Here is a 23,097-nt window from a genome sequence, read left to right on the forward strand (position 1 = left end):
TCATGCCTGCAGACTCCTTCACGTCTCTGCTAACACTGACAGCAGCTGTGACAATGAGCTGAGGTCACCAAAGCCCTCCTGTACGCGTTATCAAAGAGCCCTTTAGTTTTAATGACATCCAGGCAATGTTAGCCAGGAGTAGCTAGTTTTAAACTGGCAGCCTGGAGCTCACGGTTTCTGTAGCCCATTAACAAACTTCTAAGCCAGTCAAGCCTTTCTAGTGGGGATTTGGAAGAGTTACTCCTTTAATGCTGTGGAGAATGGCATGTACATCCCTAGTACGTGTGGGAAAATATGCTCCTGAAAGCTGATTGTTTGAAGAAGATTGTGGGTTAGAATTAGAGTGCTTTATGGAATTAAGTTGCTGAAAATGCTTCTGCTTTACCTTCATAATCTGTTCAACAGAAATCGGTTGTGTGTGCTCTGATTTTGTTTCATATATTGTCAAATTAGTTCATCTGCTACATGGAACATAACATTGTGGGAAAACTCTGAAAACAATATGGAAACATTCCCTAGTCTGTACAGACATGTTAGGTGGCTGGAAAGCATTGACATTCTTTTTGAACAACTTTGATACCTGACACAGAAGAAACCCCTGTACACTTCTGCTGCAGGTAGTTTTTTAAAGCAGTTAAAGGAGACAGTTTCCCAGACCCACGGGATATCAGAGATCTGGTTGCTTAGCTCTCCCTAGGTTACTGAGAAGTAAGTTTCTTTCAAAGTGCTGGTTGAGTTGGTTAAATTGCAGTTCCTTGTAGTTATGAGGTGCCATTTCCAACCTTCTTTGAGCTAAGGGAATCCTTACCTAACACTCACAGACCTCCTGAAGCACTGTGATAATTTGCACTTCATTTAGATGATCATCTAAGATAAGTTATCCAAGGAGAAGCTCCTGTTCCACTGCCCAAAATTCTTGATCAGGAATACAGTAAAAAAAAAAAAAAATTGTTGTCAGCTGTACTTGGAATAACTCAATACATATATGTAGTTTTGGTTAGGAATCAATGTCCTTCAGTGACTTAATCAAATGTGTCTCTAAAACAATTTGTGTTGATTCCTTTTTTCCTGCATGTGCAAAGTCAGACGATAAAACCCAGAACAAAAGCCACTGACATCAAATAGATCTTGGGCAGGGAAAAAGCTGCTCCTTAGAGCAACCCTCACAGTGGTTATACAAGAAATATACCAGGATACGGTACTGCCAGATGTCAAGTACCTCGGGAAGGTACTATCAGATGTATTTGTTTTCAGTAGGAACCGAAGTTTATCTAAATTTTCTGGGACAATCATCCCTGGTACTGCCATAGGGTTAATTTCTTTCCCCCTTAGTGTCAAATATGCTCCTCAGTGGTGACCTTTTTTTGAAAAATCAAGTCTTTAATTTAGGACTTAGTTAATAGTTACTGCCTCAAGCCCTGATAAAACACCATAAATATGTCAAATATCTTTTAATTCCTAAAGACTGTAGCCTAATCTACCAGTTAAAAGCCAAGTTTCTAATTAGTTTGCGTGTTGCCTTGGTTTGGGCTTGTTGCTGTCAGAATATAGCAGGGTTTTTAGTGTTTTGTATGTATTTTTGAGAGTTGACTCAAACCAAAATGAGCTCAATGTGGAACTCAGTGCTGTGGCGGTCTGTTTGCTACTTTGCTGTTTTGCAGAGTCCGTTAATTTGTTGGCAAAATTATTACTGTAGAAGCAGCTGCAGGCATCATTTGCATAGCAAATAATAATGCAAATCACAGAAATGGAGTACGAGGCAAGTCTGTTCACTGTGTTTGGGCAATCAGAGACCAGAGTGCCCAGACACCGGGGAGAACAGTAATTTCCCTGGACAGTCTTCTAAAAAAAAAGAAAAAATCACTGTGCATGTGACAACGGACAAAACCATAATTCTGAAACCAATGCACGAAGCAATACAGCCATCCTCTTCTCCTTTTTTAATGATGGGATATTAAATTTTGTGACCAATTAGATAACTATGTCAAGGATATTCTTTCTTTTTGCTCTTTGCTGGTTTTGCTAGCTGAATTTTCCTGATCTGTTCAAAAATATGTTTCAGATGTCGACGAGTGCCTTGAAGGCGGTTTGGGAACCTGTGGCCAAACCTGTATCAATGTTCCAGGGTCTTACATCTGCTCCTGTTTGCCTGGCTACACTTTGGATATTGACAAACGGTCTTGCTATGTGAATGGTAAGGTAATTTTCTTTTTTGACAACTAAAAAAGAGCTTTAGAGATTTAGTTAGCATTATTTTTCAAAGTGAACCATGCCTGGCTGGTCCCTACTGGACCAGAGACTGGGATGCTCTGGTTTGCTGATGGAAAAACTGCCTCTTCTGTGTGTTGGTAAGTGGCAAGGCCAAAAGTGGGTGCCACAGAAGAGTGATGGTGAGAATGGAAAGTATGGTGGATGAATGAACATATGAAAACAAACAAATAAAACTAAACAATGACTTCCTGTTTAGTAGACTTACTCTGTCTGTCTCTGCTCGGAACTGTAAACTCTTTAACGCCATCCTTAGTACTTCCAGGAAAAGACGGCAATACACAAGATTTTGCTACCTTTGCCTCTCTCAGTGTGTTGGTGTTGATGTCTTTCCAGTGCATTTAGGTTCTAGGGACAGTGCTATGAAATCATAAGCAGGAAGCCCTTATTTTTGGTTTGGCCCATTGGCGGTTTCTTAGTAAACATGAGTGCTACTGTGAGTTCTTTCTCTCCTTTGCTCTGTCCTGAGTGTATAAATTGATTTTTGAATTTACAAGATGCATTTAAATTTTAAAAGTTTTTAACCCTTCTAAGAGGAATATATCCACAGTTATGGCCTTTGAATAACCTTCATTTTGTCCTCAACTGATGTTACCCAGGGAAAAAAATCTAGCTGGATTTTATTGATTGGTTTAACCCTATATTGCGTCTAGAGTATGAGGTGGGAGTGCTCTGAAGTTCACCTCTCACCTCTCCACCTTGTTTTTCTGAATGTCTGGTTTTGGTTCCTGACTGGGATATGCTACAGCTCCCTTCTGATCCAGCAGCTCAGGTTTTCTTTTTCTGACTAATGTTTGCCTGGAACTCTCACTAATGCAGAGATGGGATGTGACAGGGCATGTTTCTGACCCAAGAAGTAGGAGATGTACTTGAGTCCCTGTGCATATAGCCATGGGACCATGAACATAACCAAAAGCATTCTGTGCAGCTCCCAAATTGGCACCAACACGATTACTTCAATGAGCTCCTAGAATCATCATTATGGACACGTGACTCACAAAGACCCAAGCTGGATTTTTTGTAGACCTGTCTAAACATCTCTAGCCCCTTAAATAGAATTTTTAATTTTTTTTTTTTAGTCAACTGTTTTGTAGACTCTTCACTTCCGAACTGAAGAGAAGTGAAAACAAACATGTTACTTCACAGTGATATATGTGCACAGGTATCTTTCAAAGAACAATCCTACCTTAATATTGGAGGACTTCAACTTTTTTAAACATTATTACTAACATTTATAGCACTACTAGAAAGTGAGTGATGGTTCAGGAGCTACTGTGATGGATAAGGAACCCTTATACTAGGTATAAACCCTTCTGTAGGGGGTACACCAAGTGAAATACCCTCATGTTTTAAAGACAGAAGCTCTTTGATGGAGGTGTTGTCTACCTGTTCATTAAACCCCTGATAAAATTAAGTCCCAAATCTGACTGGTGCCTCTGCAATCCAAGTTAGATTTGTTTGATCCCTGTTCCATTTACAGCCCTCATTCATGGGTGCCTGGTAGGAAATTCAGAGAATGGAAAGGACAAAAATGAAGTGTAAAAATGCTCTTGGTCAACTAATTGGCAAAAATGCAGGCAGTACAGCTGTCAAATTCCTGAGATAAATCAACCTTGCTACACTTCACCGTTCATTTACCATTTACGTAAAGCAAATCTTCATAGTTTAAATATTCTCACATGGGGTTGCTCAGTGCAAATAGCAGCAGAAAAAGGGAATTACTAAAATTCGAGAAGCAGCTGTTATAACTGGGTGATAGCTTGAAAACTTGAGATACAAAACCAGTCTGTTAGTATAGAAACAGAGTGCTGATCATCTTCCTTGTGAACAGAAGAAAATTACATCTTGAGTGCTTGTCAGAACTTTCTGCCTAACTTGCTCTTCATTTGGAGAAATCAAAATTGGTCTCATTCCTCTGCTGTGAAAGGGGTTGAATCAAGCAACCTTACCACCATGACGAAGATGGAGCATCTGGCTAGAATTTGTAGAAGTGATGTCTGTTGAGTTTAAAGCCTCAGGTTTCATGCTAATAGTAAAGATATTTAGTTAAAAGGTTGCAAATCTGGTCAATAAAACCAGATTAATTTTCAAAAGTGTATGTGCAGGAAAACTGATGATAGTGCACCTTTAATGACATCCATCCCTGATAAATGGAGAGTCACTCTGCATTGCAGGAAGATCAATTCACCAAGTGATTAGAGAGGCTTGAAAGTTGTCATTCTCTTGGTTCTATATCAATAATTGCACTTCAGAGTCACTTTGTTAGAGCATTGCTTGTATGCCATGATCTGTTGTTTCAGGCAACCATGTTATAAATCCCCACCATTACCACCACAATGGGCTTTCTTCTTTGAATGTTGTCTTAGTGGTAAATTAAGGACTAGTCTGTATACCCCCAATTTTTTTTTTTCTTAAACTAGAAAAAAAACCACGCTTCTTTTTAAACTGAAGGCTAAAATGTGACTGGTTACATAAAAACTCCTTTCCTCTGCTACAAACTTGGTAGACATCTGTAATATTCGAATTGCCTGAAAGAAAACCATTGTGGTTTGGAAATGCAGTTAAGGCTCCCTGGGCAATCTTAACCCTGCCCTATGGTGATACGCTAAAATTAACAAAGAGGACTTGATAAAACTGGGTTAGTGTAATCTGCAGCCCCAACCATTATGTTCTACTAATTGTACTTCCATACTTATCACCTTGTTTTAAGGCTGTATTAAGGCTATTTGGACCATCCTAGTTGCTCATCATTTTCAACCTTAATTGGAGTTTGGGCCATAATTGGAACACCTTTCATTTTAACATATATTATGTTAAGTTACTGATACGCTCTTACCCTTCGCTCAGTATGAATACAGTTGTTGTCTGGAAGGAGTTGTTTCTCTTACCCTTCACTCAGTACGAATACAGTTGTTGTCTGGAAGGAGTTGTTCTGCTGAGCTGCAGGATTTTTAAGTACAGGTCTTTTGGTTTCCTTCAGCTCTCTGCATCACAAGAAACCTCCACGGTCTCTAGCTTCTTCCTTTGCCCTGTCTTGGGATCTTCAATTTCCCTGTTTAGATAGTTAAAGTGAGACTCCAGACCACCTCTCTGTGATAAATTCTTGCTGTAGCACAGTAGTTGGAAGCGGTCTTCAGCTTGGAGTTGCATCCATGGCATAATTCTTCCAGCTTCTGTTGGCATACATGCAATGGTTCTTCTGATCTGTGACTAGGCTGTAGGATTCAGGATCAGTGGTAACAACCACTGCAATCTCAGTTTCATGACTCAGATTTTTGACCTAACTTTCAGCATTAAATGTGAAAGCACCATTGCATTTATATCTTATTGGTTCTCTGTGATATGCCTGGAAAGTTATCCTTAAAATACGAGACAGATGGTTAGAATCCCGAACATTCTCTTTGGCTAGTATAATACTGGTAAGAACTTAATGCAGCAAAAGCGCAATGCTTATCTACTAATTGGCCTCTTTTTGTTTTCTCCAAATACGAGAGAGATGGTTAGATCCCAAACATTCTCTTTGGCTAGTATAATACTGGTAAGAACTTAATGCAGCAAAAGTGCAATGCTTATCTACTAATTGGCCTCTTTTTGTTTTCTCCTCACCAGACCCTGCACCATTCCTACTTTTTAGCCATGGAAATGCCATCTTTAGAATTGACACTGAAGGGACCAATCACGAAAGGTTGGTGGCTGATACTGGTCAGTCAACGCTTATGGATTTTCATTACACAGAAGAGAAAGTGTATTGGGTAGACTCTGAAAGGCGATTACTTCAAAGAATTCACCTCAATGGCACAAAACGAGAGGTAAAGTAATCAATTCTCTGGAATTCTCCAAGTTAATGGGCGTAAAACCTTCCATGGAAACCACCTGCTCTTTACGTACAATTCTGCCATTCCTGTTCATTGATTAGCACTTCAGACTTATTAAATAGTTTTTGCTGTAGTAATAGCTGTGGTTCTGAGTCTAGGCTGTTTTACTGGCATTCACAGTACATTTAGTATTTTCTGGGGATCAAGTGAAGGGGAGTTGAAAATGAAGGAGAGGAAATTCAGACAAACTAAAGCTTTGAAGACAATGATGTTTCTATCAGTTTTAAATTAATCCCTGGCATTATGGAAGTTTGTCTTCCATATTACTGTAACACAAACAGGCACAAATGGTATGAGAAGAATGTGCTTGAATTCCTACTCATTTTTTCTCAAACATTTTATTGGTTTCTATGGTTGCATAAATGCTTCTTTTAGCACTTCATCCTTTGTTCAGAAAAAGCTGTGCAGTTCATTGCAGCTGGCTGATTATGATCGGCAGACAGGCTGTTGTGGCTGAACTTTAATGCTGTGAGAGCTTTCTTTTGTTTGAGAGAGATTGCCAGTGTTCCCGTACCCATGTGGAGTCTTCGCTGATGTATTTTATGCTGATTTTTAAGGATCAAGGTCCAGCAACTGTGTGTTAGGAAGTCTTCCGTTTGTAACAGTACAGGTCTGGGTGCTTCATAGAGTGCCAAATGCAAGAAGTTATAGCTAAAAGATTAGTCCACTGTATTTCTCATGGAGAACAGTTTCCCCTTTCTCAGGGAGTCACGCAATTCAGAAGGGGTATGTGTAAGTACAAAGACCAAATGAAAGTGATTAAAGAATAAGAAAGAGAAATATTGACAAGTCTGAGAGAAAATGAAGCAGGCGAAGGAATGAAATGGGAAGCTTCAGTCTGGCACTCTATTCCCTATATTGAAAGTCAAGTCTAGGGTAATCACTGGGATGCTTCTTGTCAACTTTTTTTTCATTTACAGAGACTATGTTACATAGACAAAGGCATTTCAGGATTTGTTATTGACTGGATAAATCAAGACATTCTCTGGGCCAATAGACAGAAAGCAACTATAGAAGTGACAGACATGAATGGGAAGAAACGCCGAGTTCTTCTAAGAGATGTTGGTCGTCCCACAAGGATTACCATTGATGCTGAGCAAAGGTAATTTTAACTAGGTTAGTAATTTCATTGAAATGGACTCAAAATATGCGAAGTACTATGATTGCAGTTTATAGGCTGTTGTGCTAGTCTGTGCACAGTGTATTATCCGTAGTCCAATACCTCCTTGAACTTTGACAAAAGAGGATAAAAGATTATAATAAGCATGTAAGAGAGAAACAAAGAAGTGTGTGAGAAAAGCCCACCGAAGTCTAATGCAGAGTCTATACCTCTTGGTCATCAGGGAGAATTTTGCTAGTGAGGAGAGCTGAGGGAAAAGAGGCATTGCTGGTCCTTTCTCAAAGACAGCAAAGTTTCAGGGCAGCAGAAAGCAGGATTGGAGCAGCAAGGGGAATGATGCCTACAAATGCTGGGAGTCCCTTGTGCTCCAAACCTGGCACACTTAGAATATAAATTGGTATGTTTTCTGAAAAAAGGTCTAAATTCACAGTTTTGCTTCTGCTTCGCTTGTCTCTTTGTCAGTTGCTCTGAATATTGATTCTGAATCTACTGTTGCTACTTTGTGTCACTATAATTTGGCCTTCATAAAGATGCTTATTTCAGCTTCAAGCCATTTACACTGAGAACCATACTCACATAAGAGATTTGGCCTCCTCAAGAGTTATCAATATGAATTGTCACAGTGGTCTTTCCATGCTAATTTCTCTTTACACATAAGCCTCTTCCATCAAAGTTGCAAAAATAAAAGCTTTAGGAGACTTTGAGATGCTTCTGTTTCATACAGCAAAAGCATGTTTTTATTGCCACTTTTGATTTGCAGTTAAGTTGCTCAGCAGTGTGTGAAACTATTGTAATATTAAGGCTTATGTGTCCTTTCCTAGTACATTTATACATAAACCAATCTTCTGATGATAGTAGCTTTACTAGTATTCTTTGGAGTCTTGTCATTTGGGTAGGATTTAAAGGTCTGAACATCAGCCTATATATTTTTTTTCTGATTTGCTTTTGAACGTAGTATTTACGAATCTTGGAAATATTCAAAAGTCCTCAAACCCACTGCCAAATGCCATCAAAACACGTTACAAATGGCATTATAGGGATATATTTGCTGAACTTATGCGAAAGTTTGGGGAGACTCAAGTGCGTATATTCACCCAGGTGTGATACACCACGCATAAAAGCTGTACTCATGTGCTTACAGGGATGCCAGTAAGCCAGTAATAAACTGTAAAGAAAGTAGACTTCAAGAAGTCTAACATCATTTTTATCCCCTATGGCAATTTGCTTGTATGAAAACTGAGGGCTTTATTTTTAATGTGAAGTGAATTAAAACCCCCAACATGTTTACGTGCACAGCCATAAACATGAGCTAAATCTGATATTAACAATGTCTTCCTTCAAATGTGTGCAACTCTTAAGTAATGAAGGTCAATGTGATACCCTAATAATAGAGTTTTTCTCAAAATATGTGTCTGGATATTAGCAGTGATAGGATTATTTTAGTAGTAATAATATAACTATTGCTGTAAGATTGATTTAATTTTTTAATGGTGTTTAGAAATGCTGAAAAATAAGGACTAAGACTAAAGAAAAATAGAGGGCAAATACAGTAAAGGCTGGCAATTGCTCAAGCCAGTTTCTAATCTTCATTCTTCTTCTGTCTTCCTGTGTGTTCATATAATATCCTGTCCCTACATTGATTTGCAAAAGTTGTGCATAGAGACTATAACCACCTTTGTTTCTTAGTTTCCTTATCTGTAAAAGGTGAATCCTAGCATTTGTCCAAACTTCCAGAGTAGTGATGTTTCTTAAATAACAGGTGCTATAGAAATGGAAGCAGATATTAATAAAGTATTATAAAATTGGGCTGTCCTTCTGGAAACATGTTTTCACCTATACATTAATAACCTATGATAACTGTAGACTATGTAACAGTGAGGAAAAGCTGTGAGGCAGGGGCTGATTCTTCCTACTGGTTTTGTATAGTCCCTTGCCAGTGTGATCTAATCCATTTTGTGGCCTTCAACAAATGATTAACATAAGCATAGTAAAGCTGGCTTTATGCTACATTGTTTTGTACATATAAATTCTGCAATTTTGTGAAGACAAGGCAAAATGATTATGCTTCTTGGAATTTTTGTGCATAAAACACCCAAGCAAAGAATCTAAACCCAAACATTAAAAAATAAAATATACACGAATGAGGGATAACTTGTTATTTTGGAAGAACTGTTGTTAACCTTAGTCACATCGGTAAATCTGGGTTCTAATCCATGAATAACTTGACATATAAGTAGCTTCAGTGCGTAACTGTTTTGAGTATTGGAGCTGTATTTTGACTGTGTCTTAATTTAATGACAGCATAGTCTGGCTGCTATAACCAGCAGGAAGGTAGAAAGAAATGAGAACAGTAATAGAAATGGTATTTTTAAGTTAAGCACTTAAGTTAAGTGATGTGTTCAACTAGAGTTTCTGGAGATAGATTCCTCCCCAGAGGCAGAGGGCAATGCATATCTGCCTCAAAGATGTGCCTTTCCCCAAGTTTGCAAGAGTTCCCTGTAGATTTGAGAGGTTATTTCAGTTTCCTTCTCTGACTGCATGGCCGAACAAAGCAGAGAGACAGACAATAGTGCTTCGTGGTTAAGCTGGGCTGATTCCTGCTTGACTTAGATGTGAGATATTTCTAGTATCTCATTGCTTCCTGAACAGAGTCATACAGTCTCTGATACAAACATATTTATTAAAATAAGAAAACAACTGTAACAAAACTTTAGTGGGAATATTGCTTCTGTTAAACAGACAATGCTTTGTTGTCAACAATTATTTCCATTCTTAATAGAACTATTTCCTATATCTTAATAGGGAGATGTATATGAGGCTTTCCTGAAATAGGTGAGTACATATTAAGAAAGTCCCTTGCTTTATTACTAGTTTTGGTTCTGAAAGCACTGTGGTAAGACTGAAAAATTATACAGGAGCAACTAAACAAGGAGCGTGTAGCAGTAATGTGATCTTGCAAATGTGGTTTTTTTGTTGGTTTTTTTTTTTTTCCCAAAACATGCCTCTCGCCTGCAGGCTATTATTTTGGTCTTCAGATGGTACAGTTTCCAGCATACACCGAGTGTCCCTCAGTGGAAGTGATGTGAGAAATGTTTTAAGAACCACAGAAAAAATAAAGGCCATCTCACTAGATTTGGTTGACACAAGGCTCTACTGGATCCAACATGACCACGGGAAAGAGATTTCCCATATTGGATCATGTGACTATGACGGCGGAGCTGTTCGTTTGCTCAAAAATTCTGTCCGGTGAGTTTTCCTGAGCTTGTCATTTCCCGGGGATACAGTTAAACTCTCTTCCTCATTCTCCCTTTTATTTTGTCAGTTCATAACACAATAAGGAGTATAAAGTGTAGTGCAAATGGCCTGTAACTGTAAATCTAAAACTACTGCTAGGAAAATGGAAAAAAGTCACTGTGGTAAGGATAATACTGCCACTCAGTACTCTCCATCTTCCAAGCTTTTAGCAAATGATAACTACCTAATCCTTAGAAATCCTCTCTGAGGGTTTATTAGTGGCCTTTTTTTGCAGATAGAGAAGCCAAAACCAAAGAGATTAAATGATTTGTCCAAGGTCACGGTGGGTGAGCTCAGGTGTCTGAGCTGTGCTCAAGAGACTGAGCTAGATCTGGTGTTTCCTACCCTTCTCTAAGTCTGTTGTCCTCTTAGCTGCCGGGCGGGGAGGCTCGGACAACCCCCTGTGTTCAGGCTCTCCAGCAAGCATCAGCAGATGTGGTGAAAACTGTCCTACGCAACAGACTTGTTCCCCTCTGCTCCCAGTGCCGGGGCTAAGCACCGCTGAGGGGGCTGTTAGACCCATGTGCTTCTGGGTGCCTTTAGTATTTGGCCTTCATGCTTTGCAGTGGTACAGATGCTCCATGGTGGGCTTGTTTCCAGTGAGGTACTCAGGAAAAGGTTGCCTTATGTCACTGCAGTTTCTGTCAGTATGGCTGGATCAGCGTATGTGTAATAGGAACTGCCAACTGCAAAATGTGAAAAATACATGGTTTCACTGGCCTGCTAATTTAAATAGGCAGCACTCAATTTCCATATGACAAACGCAAAGCTGGTTCCTCCCTGCATTGCCAGCTGTCACATTGGATTTTTCCTTAGCCTTTCCCCCTTTCTCCCTCGAGTTGGCTGGTATTCACCAGGGCATCAACACTTTCCCTTTGAGCCTGGATGATATGGATTCTCCTTTTTCCACCTGGAATATGTACTGGAAAGTGGAGGCCAAAAATCCCTCTTTCGGTATTTTTTCTGCTTTCCCTCTTATTTAAATCTGGGCCCTTTGGGGGTTCCTGCTGGCTGCCATAACTGACCAGCGGATGGAAACTAAGTCTGAGAAGCAGCAAGACAGATTTTAGGAATGCCCTACTCCTACTCCTCCATCTCCACCCTGATTTCCTGGGACAGTCAGAAGGGTCAGAGCAGGCACTGGAAATTGGGAAATGGAGGAACTTATCTGGCCTACATCCTGCAACAAAGCAAGTGTCCATTTTAGTTGCTGGGTTCACCAGAAGCAGGGTGATACCTAGGCTTTTTCTGTCAATTGAGTCAGTCCTGAACAACAGCTCATATAACCTGTGAGAAATACAGGTTATCCATTTTGCATCTATTTCTTGCAAATCTGCAAGATTCTGGGTGCTGGATTATTTGGGAATGTCTCTGGCACCTCATCTGATTCTCATATATATAAGATAATATAAGATATATATAAGAATACAAAGAAAGATTATTTACAGTGAACTTGACTGAACTAGGTGCTCAGAAAATGTATAAGTGAGTAAATATATAGGGATCAAGTAATGTGCCACTGTGTATTATCTTCTCTTTGTTGTAGACATCAATTGCTTGGTATGTCTCTCTTTGCTGAGCATCTGTACTACTCAGAGTTGAAATCTGGTACGATATGGAGAGCTGACAAGTATACTGGAAAAGTTGTAGTCACAATTAGCCTGAAGCCATCATTTTTTCCACCAGTGGAGATAAAAGTGGTGCATCCCTTTAAACAGCCAGGTGCAAGAACAGATTCTCAGGATTTCGGTAAGTCAGCTGTAATGATACAGTTGTATGTGTGAGAATAATAATGTCATACACTCTGATTTCTCATAGTAATAATTTTCTTCGGCAAAATTCCAGGCCTCAGTAAAGTCAAGGAGAAAGTTTCCTTTTACTTCAATGATCCACTGTTCCACTTGATGTGTGTAACTCCAGCTGGAGCACCAGGCTGGAAGTGTGCTGAGCATGAACTGCTCATTTCATTAATCTGAATAGACATGCAGATAAATGTGATTTTCTCCTTTTCTTCCCTTTGTTTACACAAAGGTATTTTTATACTTCCCTGCTAAATGCATAAAGCATACAGCTTTTTAATCCTCCATGTAGATTATCTTAATCAAATACCTGCTCCCTTCTGGAAGTTTTATTCTAATGTGCATCTAAACACCTCAGAGTATTATGGCACTGAAGGATTTTAAGTGCGTAGTATGTCCTACAAGTGATACTGTGGATGTCTCAACTTTGCTGTGAAATGGCTGGATAAAGAGTCAGCCTGTTTTAGGCAGAGTTGAAGTTGCCATAATAACTATGAAATAAGAGCCTTGGGTCTCTTTAATTGATATCAATTGCAGCCTACATATGAGATGGTCATGTCACTGCCTTTCACTGTGGACCAGAAAATGAAGGCAGTTGACTATGGATAGCTCACTCTCCTTGAGGATTTGTGCTGAGGCAGTAGGAAGTGGGGGTATCCAGGGGAAATAATGTCTTGTCCTCTGATGTCTGGAAAGCAGACATAGAATATTCTTGCTTTAATGGAATAGCTTTTGTCACCAGTTTTGCTTGGATATGAACAACTGAGCAAATAGCATAGAGGTATTTATGTGTTGAGCAATGGTTGCAGAACTCCCAAGGCAAGGTGGCCATGGGTTCCCAGAGGTACAGGTGGTATAAAGACATGAGGAGAAAGTAGTGTTTGTTCATGTGAGCAAAAATGAAACTGTAAATATCTCTCTTGAACCATTTCTAAATATCTACTACAAAATAGGCTTTGTCTTTCTTCATGCCTACCAACAGCTTTATACAGTACCACGTGGTCTGTGGGAACTGAAGTTGGTCTGAGTGGGAAAATCAAAATCTTCAAGGGAGCGTTACCCTTGAAATGCTTTGTTTGTAGTGCAAAGAGCTGTTGAGATGCACAAGAGAAAGTGTTCCTGGAAATGAAGCTTATACTTGTAAACACAGGGAGCCTCCATTCAGAGACAATACCTGTTCTGTGCTTCCTTTGAGGAAAACAGTCACCTTGGCAAAATGGAAGCACTTCTTTCAACTGACATGTTTGGTGCTCTCACACAGAGCAACTAGGGAAGGATACGTTTGTGGTGCAGACAGTGGCATGTCCACGTGTCTCAGGGTTGTTACAATGAGATTTGGAAGGTCTCATGAGGCCTCCTTGGGCGTCTGTCACCATGTCTGCATATGCATGAAGATGAAGACGAAGAAAGAATGACCAAGAAAGGTAGTTCATTACAGCGGTCTCTTGAACCCCAGGGACTATTTGTTGTGTTACTTATGTCCTCTCCACAAGAGTGAGTAGCATAATTTCATTGACTATGGGCACTTAGCTTTTATTCTTCTCTCAGAAGATTAACTCTACTTCTTCCACCAGAACGTGCTGCTTTCCGATGTTTCTCTTTCCACTGGAAAGAGGGTTTCCCCACCTTTATTAATAAATAAACTACCAGTGTTTTTAAATGCCTTGCAGTATATACCCCTATATTTCCAACATGTTTAGTAAATTTTTGTGTGACAGTAATTGTTATCAGCAGTAGGCCTTTTTTTTATTCCAAATACCTTCTTGCAAAAATGTATGGGAAGTGATGGAGTAGAAAGAAGCTTAAAGGCTGACTCCAGATGAACCTTTTGGACTTTGCATGTACGTTGCTTGGCTTATCCAAGGGATGAAAGGAGAACTAATGAGCCTGGAGTACAAATGAGATTTATAGCTGATCTTACAACAGAGAAACCTGGAGATAAAAGCATACCTAGACTAATTGGATGCTCTGTACAAGCTAAGAAAGTGTATGTTACAATGTAGTGACAGCTGTGAATTATCAGGCCTTCTTTAAAGCAGATAGCAAGTGAGTTCCTTCAGACGAAAAGGGAACTGAGGAGAAGTGCTCAGCTGACATGATTTGATTTTTTACTGGAATTTGGATTATTTACTTTACTACTTAAATTCCTTATGTCCCCTCTTCCCTTTCTCTTTAAAAAGAGTTACCTGGATTGGTCAGGGCCAATAAGTACAGAGAAGAGCATGAATTCAGCTACGGGTTTGCTATAATCCCACACAACAACTTTAGTACAGCAGTATCTGGAAGATGGCCTCTAACTTACCTCAGCTCTCTTTGACAGCTAATCCTAGATTTGATGACAGTATGTGTATTTATAAATACCTTCTGGAATGTTCTTCACACTTTTATTAATGGCTCACAAAATATCTTAATTACCTTAAAATCTCAAAGACTGCCTCTGGAATTTTTTTGAAGTATCTTCTCTGACAGATTAATGATATTCAGTACACTCAGGATATTTTTTTGGAGGAATTATGTTGTGCTTCTTTCCAGTGTAAGATACCAGCATCAGGCTATTATCTGAGAACACCCATTTCCATATAAGAGAGGTGATGGAAGGGGAAAAAAAACCCCAAAACCAAACAAACTAGAAAGTTCATAGTGGTTGTTCTTCCAGAAAATATTACCTTAAAAACTGTGATTCATAATTTAGTCACCGTTCACTTTAAGTTTTGAAATGTGATTTTTTTTTTACATATTGATTCGGCAATATCGAGTTTTAATAATTATTCAGTTCAAAAATAGTATCTTCTTGAGATTGCCTAGATGGCAAAATTATTGCTTCTGTTATTTCTTCTGGAATTCCTGGGTGTCTTAGGTCTCATTAGACCAATAATGGTACAAGCAAGGTACAGCACCAGTGATAAGCGTAAGATGCAGCCTTGAATGTGGTCTTGTTTCTGTTTTGTATTGTTTTGTGATTGCATGTACTTGAACTTTTGTCATTCTGATGAGTTTTGTATTTGAAGATTAGACACCCCACTACTGTATGTTCCTGATTCAGTTCCAGTAGGGACAAAGATTAAGGGTCCAATTCAAAACTAGTTCTACAAAGAGAGAGGCTTAGATAAAACTATGTAAAATTCAAGTCTCTCAAAAGCTATCGTGCTTAGTAACATAGATAATACCCATCTAGTCATCCATTCATCATTTTTCATTTCACGATACAAATTTTGTTGGAGAAGAATTAATCAGTTTGATGCAAATAAGTGCAATGTTGATGATTTCAGCCAAGCTGAAGTGTCTGTCGGGGAAATTATTTCAGTCTTTTATAAATGTGATCTGTCATTCTACCAAATGGTCAGCATTTTCTCTATTGTGGCTAGCAGAAGACTAAATGTCAAACTTAAATATTATGCTGCTTTCCATCTCTTGGAATTTAGAGAGTGAATTAGAAATAGCGCAAGAAAATTGCTCACGTACTAATTTCTTTGCCTGCATGAGCCCGTGATTTCTTATATGTTACACAGACAGCACAGGGCAAAGACAGTGTTGTGTGTGGGTGGCTGCATACCCACATTCAGTAGCAGGAGTTCAGCTATTCTTAGCTTGGGAAGGGGGCAAGCAACCCCAGAAGAAGATTAGGAAGATTAAAACAAAAATAATAGTTTGGGAGGCAAAAATAAAACCATGAGTGTTGCACATCTGCGAAAGCACCAGCTTTAAAAGATAGCTGAGCACAGACATGAGGCTCTGCAAATCCTTCCCATGAAAAAAGATACTTGAAGACTTGTTTGCCTTTTTCTGTGAAACAGGAGAAGTAGGAGGGCTTCTGGGGATCTCTTTGGTCATATCTTGTTGGACATCAGAAAAATTCTGAGTTTTAAATCTGAGTTCAAGATTTATAACGCTTGTATTTCTCATAGTCAGAAACCAGGATCCACTCCAGTACAACGATTCTCTAGACTGTGCTAATACTTTTTGTCCAAATGAAACATATGGTCATTATGATCTGTCCAGCTGTTTTTTTGTTAAATAATGTGAGACTTGAGCACCACTTTGTGCTAATAATTTCCAGTCTTTGTATGCTCTCTCTCTTTATTTCTCTTCTCTCTCTTTTTGCATGTGTGCTCTCTCTCTGTCGCTCTCTTCTTTCTGAGTGTTTTACAGAGCCTGGTAACATATAATACTGTGCAGGACTGGCCTGACACGCAGGGTTTTCCCTTTCATAGTCACTATAGGTATGCACCCAAACCAAACCATCCCCTACTTCAGGCTCTCTCTAGATCTGCTTGTGCTGACACTGAGCTAGAAATGATCATTCGCACAGACCTACTCTTAGTCTTCCAAGTACTATGATTTTTAGTGACTTTTTGGCCTGATTTTACGTTTTGTCTGACACAAGTGTCTAATGTAAATTTTTTGGGTGCACACAGGATTTAACTGGCACTGGAATCTGTATGGGAAGGCATACTTAAGTCGAAAGTCCTCTAGGCACCTATGCTGGACACATGCAGCCTGAGTAGGTTTTGCTAGAAGGTTTTTAAAGCTTATTTGAATAAAGACTTGCTTTTTTACCATTTATTAGGACCAACATATTTTTGTAATTAATAAGAAGTTCCTCGGGTTGAGCAAGTAGCTGTTGAGAAGAAGACACATCACTGAGCATCTTTGCTCTAAATAGTTTCTCCTTGAAGGTTGATATGGTAAGAACTCCATTACATTTACACTATATTTGTTCTTCCAGAAAAGGGAACCTGTGATTTGAACAAAGAAAAGTGCAGAAGAAGAATCTGCAGGCCAGACTCAAGGACTCATCGGTGTAAATGTTCTAATGGCTTTATTTTAAGTCGAAATAAACAGTTTTGTGAAGGTAATATGTGAATCTCCCGTCAGCTTTATTCCATCAGATGAAAAAATTCTTCTGTTCTTTTACTTTACTCATAGCTTGAGTACGAAAAAACACTCTGAGGTCTTAAAAAATTCCATTTGTACCATTTCAGTTTTGTGTCCTTCCATGTTCTGAAATAGTCTAAAAGGAGACCTATGAAATTGTCACAAATGCTATTCTTGTGAGAAATTTTGGTCTTAGCCTGAGTAGTTAAAGGAGCTTCAGATAAGTAGTCCATTTGTGCCATTTCAGTTTTGTGTCCTTCCAGGTTCTGAAATAGTCTAAAAGGAGACCTTATGAAATTGTCACAAATGCTATTCTTGTGAGAAATTTTGGTCTTAGCCTGAGTAGTTAAAGGAGCTTCAGATAAGTAGGTGTGCTTATGGTTGCTTATTTAATTTTTAAATAAAAATTAAAACAGATACACGACCAAAGGTGAAACATCACAAAGGTGAAAATCCTGCAACAAGACAGCTGTCTTAAGTCCCACTTTCAAAAAAGACACAAATTCTTAACATGCTTCTAAATGTTTTAATCTGGATTGTTTTAATAAAAATCCAACATTACTATTAATAATAGTTAACATATCACTTTTAGAAACATCTTTTTCACTACACGACCAGATTTGAAAAGACATAAAAGCATCAAAATTCCTCGTTTACAGGATTTACAGACCTGCCTGAGCAGCAGCCATCCAGTTCTCAGGAAATTCACCAGGATTGCTTTCTGAATGTCAGCTTCTTAAACCACTTCTGTGTTTGCTGGAGCCAAATTTTTTAAAAGAATTTTTGTTTGACGGAAGTGTCTAATGTAGATTTTTTGGGTGCATACAGGATTTAACTGGCACTGGAATCTGTATGGGAAGGCATACTTAAGTCGAAAATCCTCCAGGCACCTATGCTGGACACTTGCAGCCTGAGTAGGTTTTGCTAGAAGGTTTTTAAATCTTATTTGAATAAAGACTTGCTTTTTTATCATTTATTAGGACCAACATATTTTTGTAAAATGAATAGGAAAAAGAGGTACTTCTTGAAGACTGTTAGTCTGTTTCATTAATCTAATTCCCTGACACTGGTTGATGACGTTGTTCTGACACAGCAAGCGCTTCTTTTGGCAGATATCAATGAATGTGGCTTCTGGAATCATGGCTGTACTTTGGGCTGTGTGAACATCCCTGGTTCCTATTACTGCACCTGCCCGAGAGGTTTTGTTCTGCTGCCTGATAGGAAAACATGTCATGGTAAGTAGCAGTAATACATAAATGCCTCCAGTACGATATCGGAGAGAGTCCTCATTTAACACTGGAACCGCCAAAAGTTGTGTGTGTTGCATTGTTCGCTTCCAATCCCTTATTATGTAAGTAGGATCAGCTTAAACTGAATGAACCAAATTCAGATTTCTTGTTTAAGGAAGTATAAGTTACACGTGAGTAATCAAGTGTGAGCCTCTTCATGAGCAAAAAAAAAAGTTAGGTCTCTAAAGAGATCTCTTTGCTCAGATTAGGCTCTGTGGCACGTTCCAGGTGGATAAGCAGTTATATCTTTTTGAATGTAGTCTCTGAATTTGGCTTACTCTGTCTAACCTGTGTAACAATTTGCACAGTCTCTGAATGAGCAGCTTACAGCATCATCTTTTTTCTCTTCAGAGCAGGTTGATAGCATTGCCAATATGCATGAAAATAATAAAATTAACTGCATGTGCATCTGTTTACAATGATCAGACACACGGAAGTACTCACAAAGTTTTTTATTCTGGGGGACTGCTGCACTTACGGGTTATTTTTTTTCTTTTATCAATTAAATTGTGTATAAGAAGTATGCCTGAGAGAACTTATCATATAACGTAGATATGTAAACCAGGAAGCTCTGTGAAGCTGAATAAATGTGGATAAACTAAATGCAGAGAACTCAGAGAAGTGGAGGGGAAAACCAAAGGTCTGTCTGTCAGTAAGCTTCAAGGACCATATTTTAGTCATAGTAAGAGTCAGAGGTGAAGGTTTTTGTTCTCCCTTTATGCAGCATTGTGTATATTCAGCCTACAAATGAATTAAGTCTTTCTAAAGTAAGTCTAGAACATAAAATGTGAAATGCCTCCAAGTTTTGAGGTCTTGGGATATTCCCAGTCACTTTTCTATTTCATAATGAAGTGAAACTTAGGCATAAGCAAAGGGTCCTTCTACCTTGTTTCCATGGAAATAAAACATTGGTATATGCCCCAAGTAGAAGTGCCAGTGCACACCAATGAGTTCAGTTTGGATCATGGTAGGATCAGGACCTAAGGTATATTAAATATCGCTACCAGAGAGTAACAGTCTAACAGACTCTAGCAGCCTAACAGACTTTACCAGTCAGTCTATCTATTTTAGACCTCCAAGAGTCACTTCTCCCTCTCTGTTAAGAGGGAGCCAGGAGTAGGATTCAGTGGCCCAAACGTGGGGGGCCAGGGTGTGTGTGACAGCTGCGGAAGGCAGCCAGATGTGACAGAAGACCTGTGGGAGTCCTGCAGCCAGAGGCTATTGGGAGGTGGGACATCCTTTTGCGTGCAAAACAGCACTTAGACACTGTGCAACTCAGTCCTACTCTGGATGACTAGCTTGAACTATATGCCTACATTTTGAGTGGCTCAAATTAGATAGAAAATAATGTTTTTCTAACACAGGCTAGGGATGCAGCATGGACAGTATAACTCCTTAACTACTGCAGCACAAGGCAGATATGTCACCATCTACGCAACTTGAGAGAGAGAGAGATGCAAGGTGAGAAGTCCACACGCTGACCAGACATTTTGATGCTTTGTCCTCCAAGTCCTGTATAAAGCTCTTCATCTAAAGCCACAAGCTCTAGTCAGAAAGAAATACAAGATCAGTTTCTTGACCCTCTTCACTGTGCTTAAGGGGTTAGAACAATCCAGTCCAGAGCGCAGTTGCCCTGGAGAAGCAATATTTGCAACAGCTATGCGCCATTTAAGCCAGTGTATGCAGCTGATTCAAAGAAGCAGCTGTGGGAAACTTGCTTTAGTTCCAGTCTTCCACGGGTGTTGCCATATGGCACTAGAATTGGCATAAAGAGATGCAGCACTGCAATACAGAAGGTGGAAGGAGGATATCCTGTGAAATTGCACTAAAGAAATACTCAAAAAAATGTTGGCACTCCAACAATTATAATGGAAAGTAAAGGAAAGCTATTGCCAGGTCCTCAGATGGTTTTGCCCCTACAGCTTCAAAAATTGCCACTAAGGAACATAGCTTTATTTCTGGAAGGTTCATCTCCTGTTTTTGTTGATTCTAGCTCTGTTACCCATGGAGTACTAGGAAAGTAGTTTTTCCTCTTCTCTTTGTGTTTTATACTTATTCTTTCAGTATAAATTCCTTGTAGTTTTCAAATTTTCAAATGTAGTTTTCATTTTTGATGAAATGTAAAAAAGAAAATTTTCTAAATTATTTCTATTTTGATAACACGTCTCATACAATTTTGGAAAATTTAAAGCTGATCAGTATAATGGCTTCAGGACCCAGCAATTTTGGCTTTCTCCTTTGCTATAATTAGGAGACGGTGGGAAAAAAAAATTTGGAAAAACCCAAAACAAACCAAAACAAACCCCAGAAAGACCACAGAAGTGTTGTACGCTCAACATAACTTTTTTTTTTTTCTTTTTTTTTTCCCCCCCCCCCCATTTAAGAAAGTGTTAACATCTCTTTTGGGGGGCTTAGTAAAAATTTTTGTCATAATTTAAGATTTTTTTTTCCTCTTTAAATTGCTGTAGAGCTAATTTCCTGTACAAGTAATGACACCGAATGTAGTCATGGTTGCCTTCAAACATCTAAGGGGCCTGTTTGTTTTTGTCCTGAAGGATCTGTACTCAAAGTGGATGGCAAAGCATGCACGGGTAAGTAACATTTTTTCTAGCTGTAGTGACTGCCAAACTCTCTGTGTTCTTGGCACTGAAAGCCAGAAGTGAATGATGGCATTTTACACTCATTTTGCACAGCTGTAAATGATTGTACAAGATAGGAGGCAGTGGAATGTCAGGCGCTCTGAGTGCTGAGATGAGCAATTTGCATCTTCTTTTTTAATAGATGTTTCTTAGCAGCAACATCCAATGTTTGCAGGCCAAATTCTTTTGTTGTCAGCACAGATCAAGTCATCTCCCAGATGTTTGTGGCAGGAGATATCTAAAATTTATATTTGAGGGGAAATATAGGTACAAAATTAGGGCTTGGGTGAAATCTGAAGATGACTTTATGACATCGTGCAACCCAGGTTCAGAGTCACTTTAACTTACAGCAATTTCATCTAATTACCTACAAATGGAATTTTTGCAGTCAGAATATTTGAAGCCGCTGCACCCACTAACCTGTCATTCCCCATTCCAGCAAGCTTTCAAAATTCAGGGGACTGTAGCTTTTCAACTGTATCTTTTCAGTCTTAGGGGTCAAGATAGCTCCATTAACGCCAGCCTTACACCTTGAAAAATTCTCTTCCCCTTTTACATCCCTTACATACTGTGGACTGTACTGTATACACAAATTCAGTCAGTGTTGCTGTTTTGCTAGGGACACTCCACTGAGTAAGCTCAGGTTGGCATTGAGGCTATAACCATTGTACAGCACCAAGAAGAAAGAATAGTTTCTTTTTGTATGAAATCTTGGTTTGTTGTATTAGAAAGTGTCAATTCACCATCCTAGCCTAATTAACTTCTGGGAAGAGAACGGCATTAATTAGCTGTTTCTTTGCATGGAGTGCAAAGTCTGATAAAATTTGTTACTCTGTTGTAGATGAGATGAGATTTGCAAGGGAGAAAGAGTTCTCTGAAATAATGAACACATGAAAGCCTTCTTCATATATCCCACCCCTCCGTCCCCCCACGCCCCCATCTTGTGTTGTGAATTTTCAGGAAAAACTCTGGAAGAAGTTACTACTAATTTGCTTTCACTTCACTAGACTTCTGCTTTCAGCAGGAAATTTCAGTAAATCTATCAGTCACTGAGATGCTTTGCACTGTAGAAATCCTAAGCAGAGTAAATCGTTCTCTTGCTTATACCTCTGATTTTGTTGTATTTTTTTCTTAGAATGGCAAAGTTAAATTTTTCAAATGCTCTGTTTAAGGTTGTACATCTCCAGATAATGGTGGCTGTAGTCAGATATGTTCTTCTTTAAGCCCATCCTCCTGGGAGTGTGCTTGTTTTCCTGGATATAAGCTTCAGCGAGACAGAAAGCACTGCACTGCTATAGGTCGGTATCTTGGTATGCCTGCATATTTATGTCAATAAAAGCAAAAAGATTTTAGAGTCCTTTGAAGTGGATTGCATAACTGGGATCCATTGTTGCACTGTTTTTAGGTTACTTTGTGAAACTTGGGAAATATTAGTTCGGAAAAATAACCTGTTTTGGAAATATACTAGAACAAGCACCAGTATATAGTTCAGTCTCCCTCACAGAAGATTCAGTCTATTATCCAACTTCTGCATTTCACTCTGGGCTCCTGTATTGCGGAGGTCTATCTGCAGTATTCAGGTTTTTGTGCCTTCATATAAATGTGGGTGTAGTTTCTGCCCAGTGTTACAAAATTGGGGTTGAGGTGTCTACATTTGGAGAACAGGGCAGGGAATAGTCTGTTGAAGGACCTTCCCTGGAAGGATATTTCTCCCCCACTGGCCCCAGGAAGCCCAGGTATTTGATGTGACGTTTGGATTCCAGACCCTTCTGTTTCTTCTGAGAAAAGGGCAGACCCTGATGAGGAGGAAGGTGTAAGCAATTGCCTGAGAGAGAGGAGGAAAGAAAAGTTTGTGATTTGTTTCAAGAATAAGGGAAAAGCTTTGTTTTTTGGAGGACAACATTTTTCTTACTTTTACTGTGAAAGGCTTCTCATGTG

General features: G+C 39.1%; 1 protein-coding gene across 1 annotated transcript in view; it reads left to right on the top strand.

Moving 5' to 3' along the window:
• EGF (epidermal growth factor) overlaps positions 1–23,097 on the top strand; it is a 61,307-nt gene that overhangs the window by 7,411 nt on the left and 30,799 nt on the right. The window contains exons 2-10 of the mRNA XM_009576024.1: positions 2,063–2,194; positions 5,878–6,077; positions 7,064–7,245; positions 10,279–10,509; positions 12,104–12,306; positions 17,083–17,208; positions 18,344–18,466; positions 20,989–21,111; positions 22,332–22,457. Coding sequence (XP_009574319.1) covers positions 2,063–2,194; positions 5,878–6,077; positions 7,064–7,245; positions 10,279–10,509; positions 12,104–12,306; positions 17,083–17,208; positions 18,344–18,466; positions 20,989–21,111; positions 22,332–22,457 — 1,446 coding nt within the window. The remainder of the gene's footprint in view (positions 1–2,062; positions 2,195–5,877; positions 6,078–7,063; positions 7,246–10,278; positions 10,510–12,103; positions 12,307–17,082; positions 17,209–18,343; positions 18,467–20,988; positions 21,112–22,331; positions 22,458–23,097) is intronic.

The sequence above is a fragment of the Fulmarus glacialis genome, unplaced genomic scaffold (assembly GCF_000690835.1).
Source record: "Fulmarus glacialis isolate BGI_N327 unplaced genomic scaffold, ASM69083v1 scaffold1304, whole genome shotgun sequence".
Classification (NCBI taxonomy): Eukaryota; Metazoa; Chordata; class Aves; order Procellariiformes; family Procellariidae; genus Fulmarus; species Fulmarus glacialis.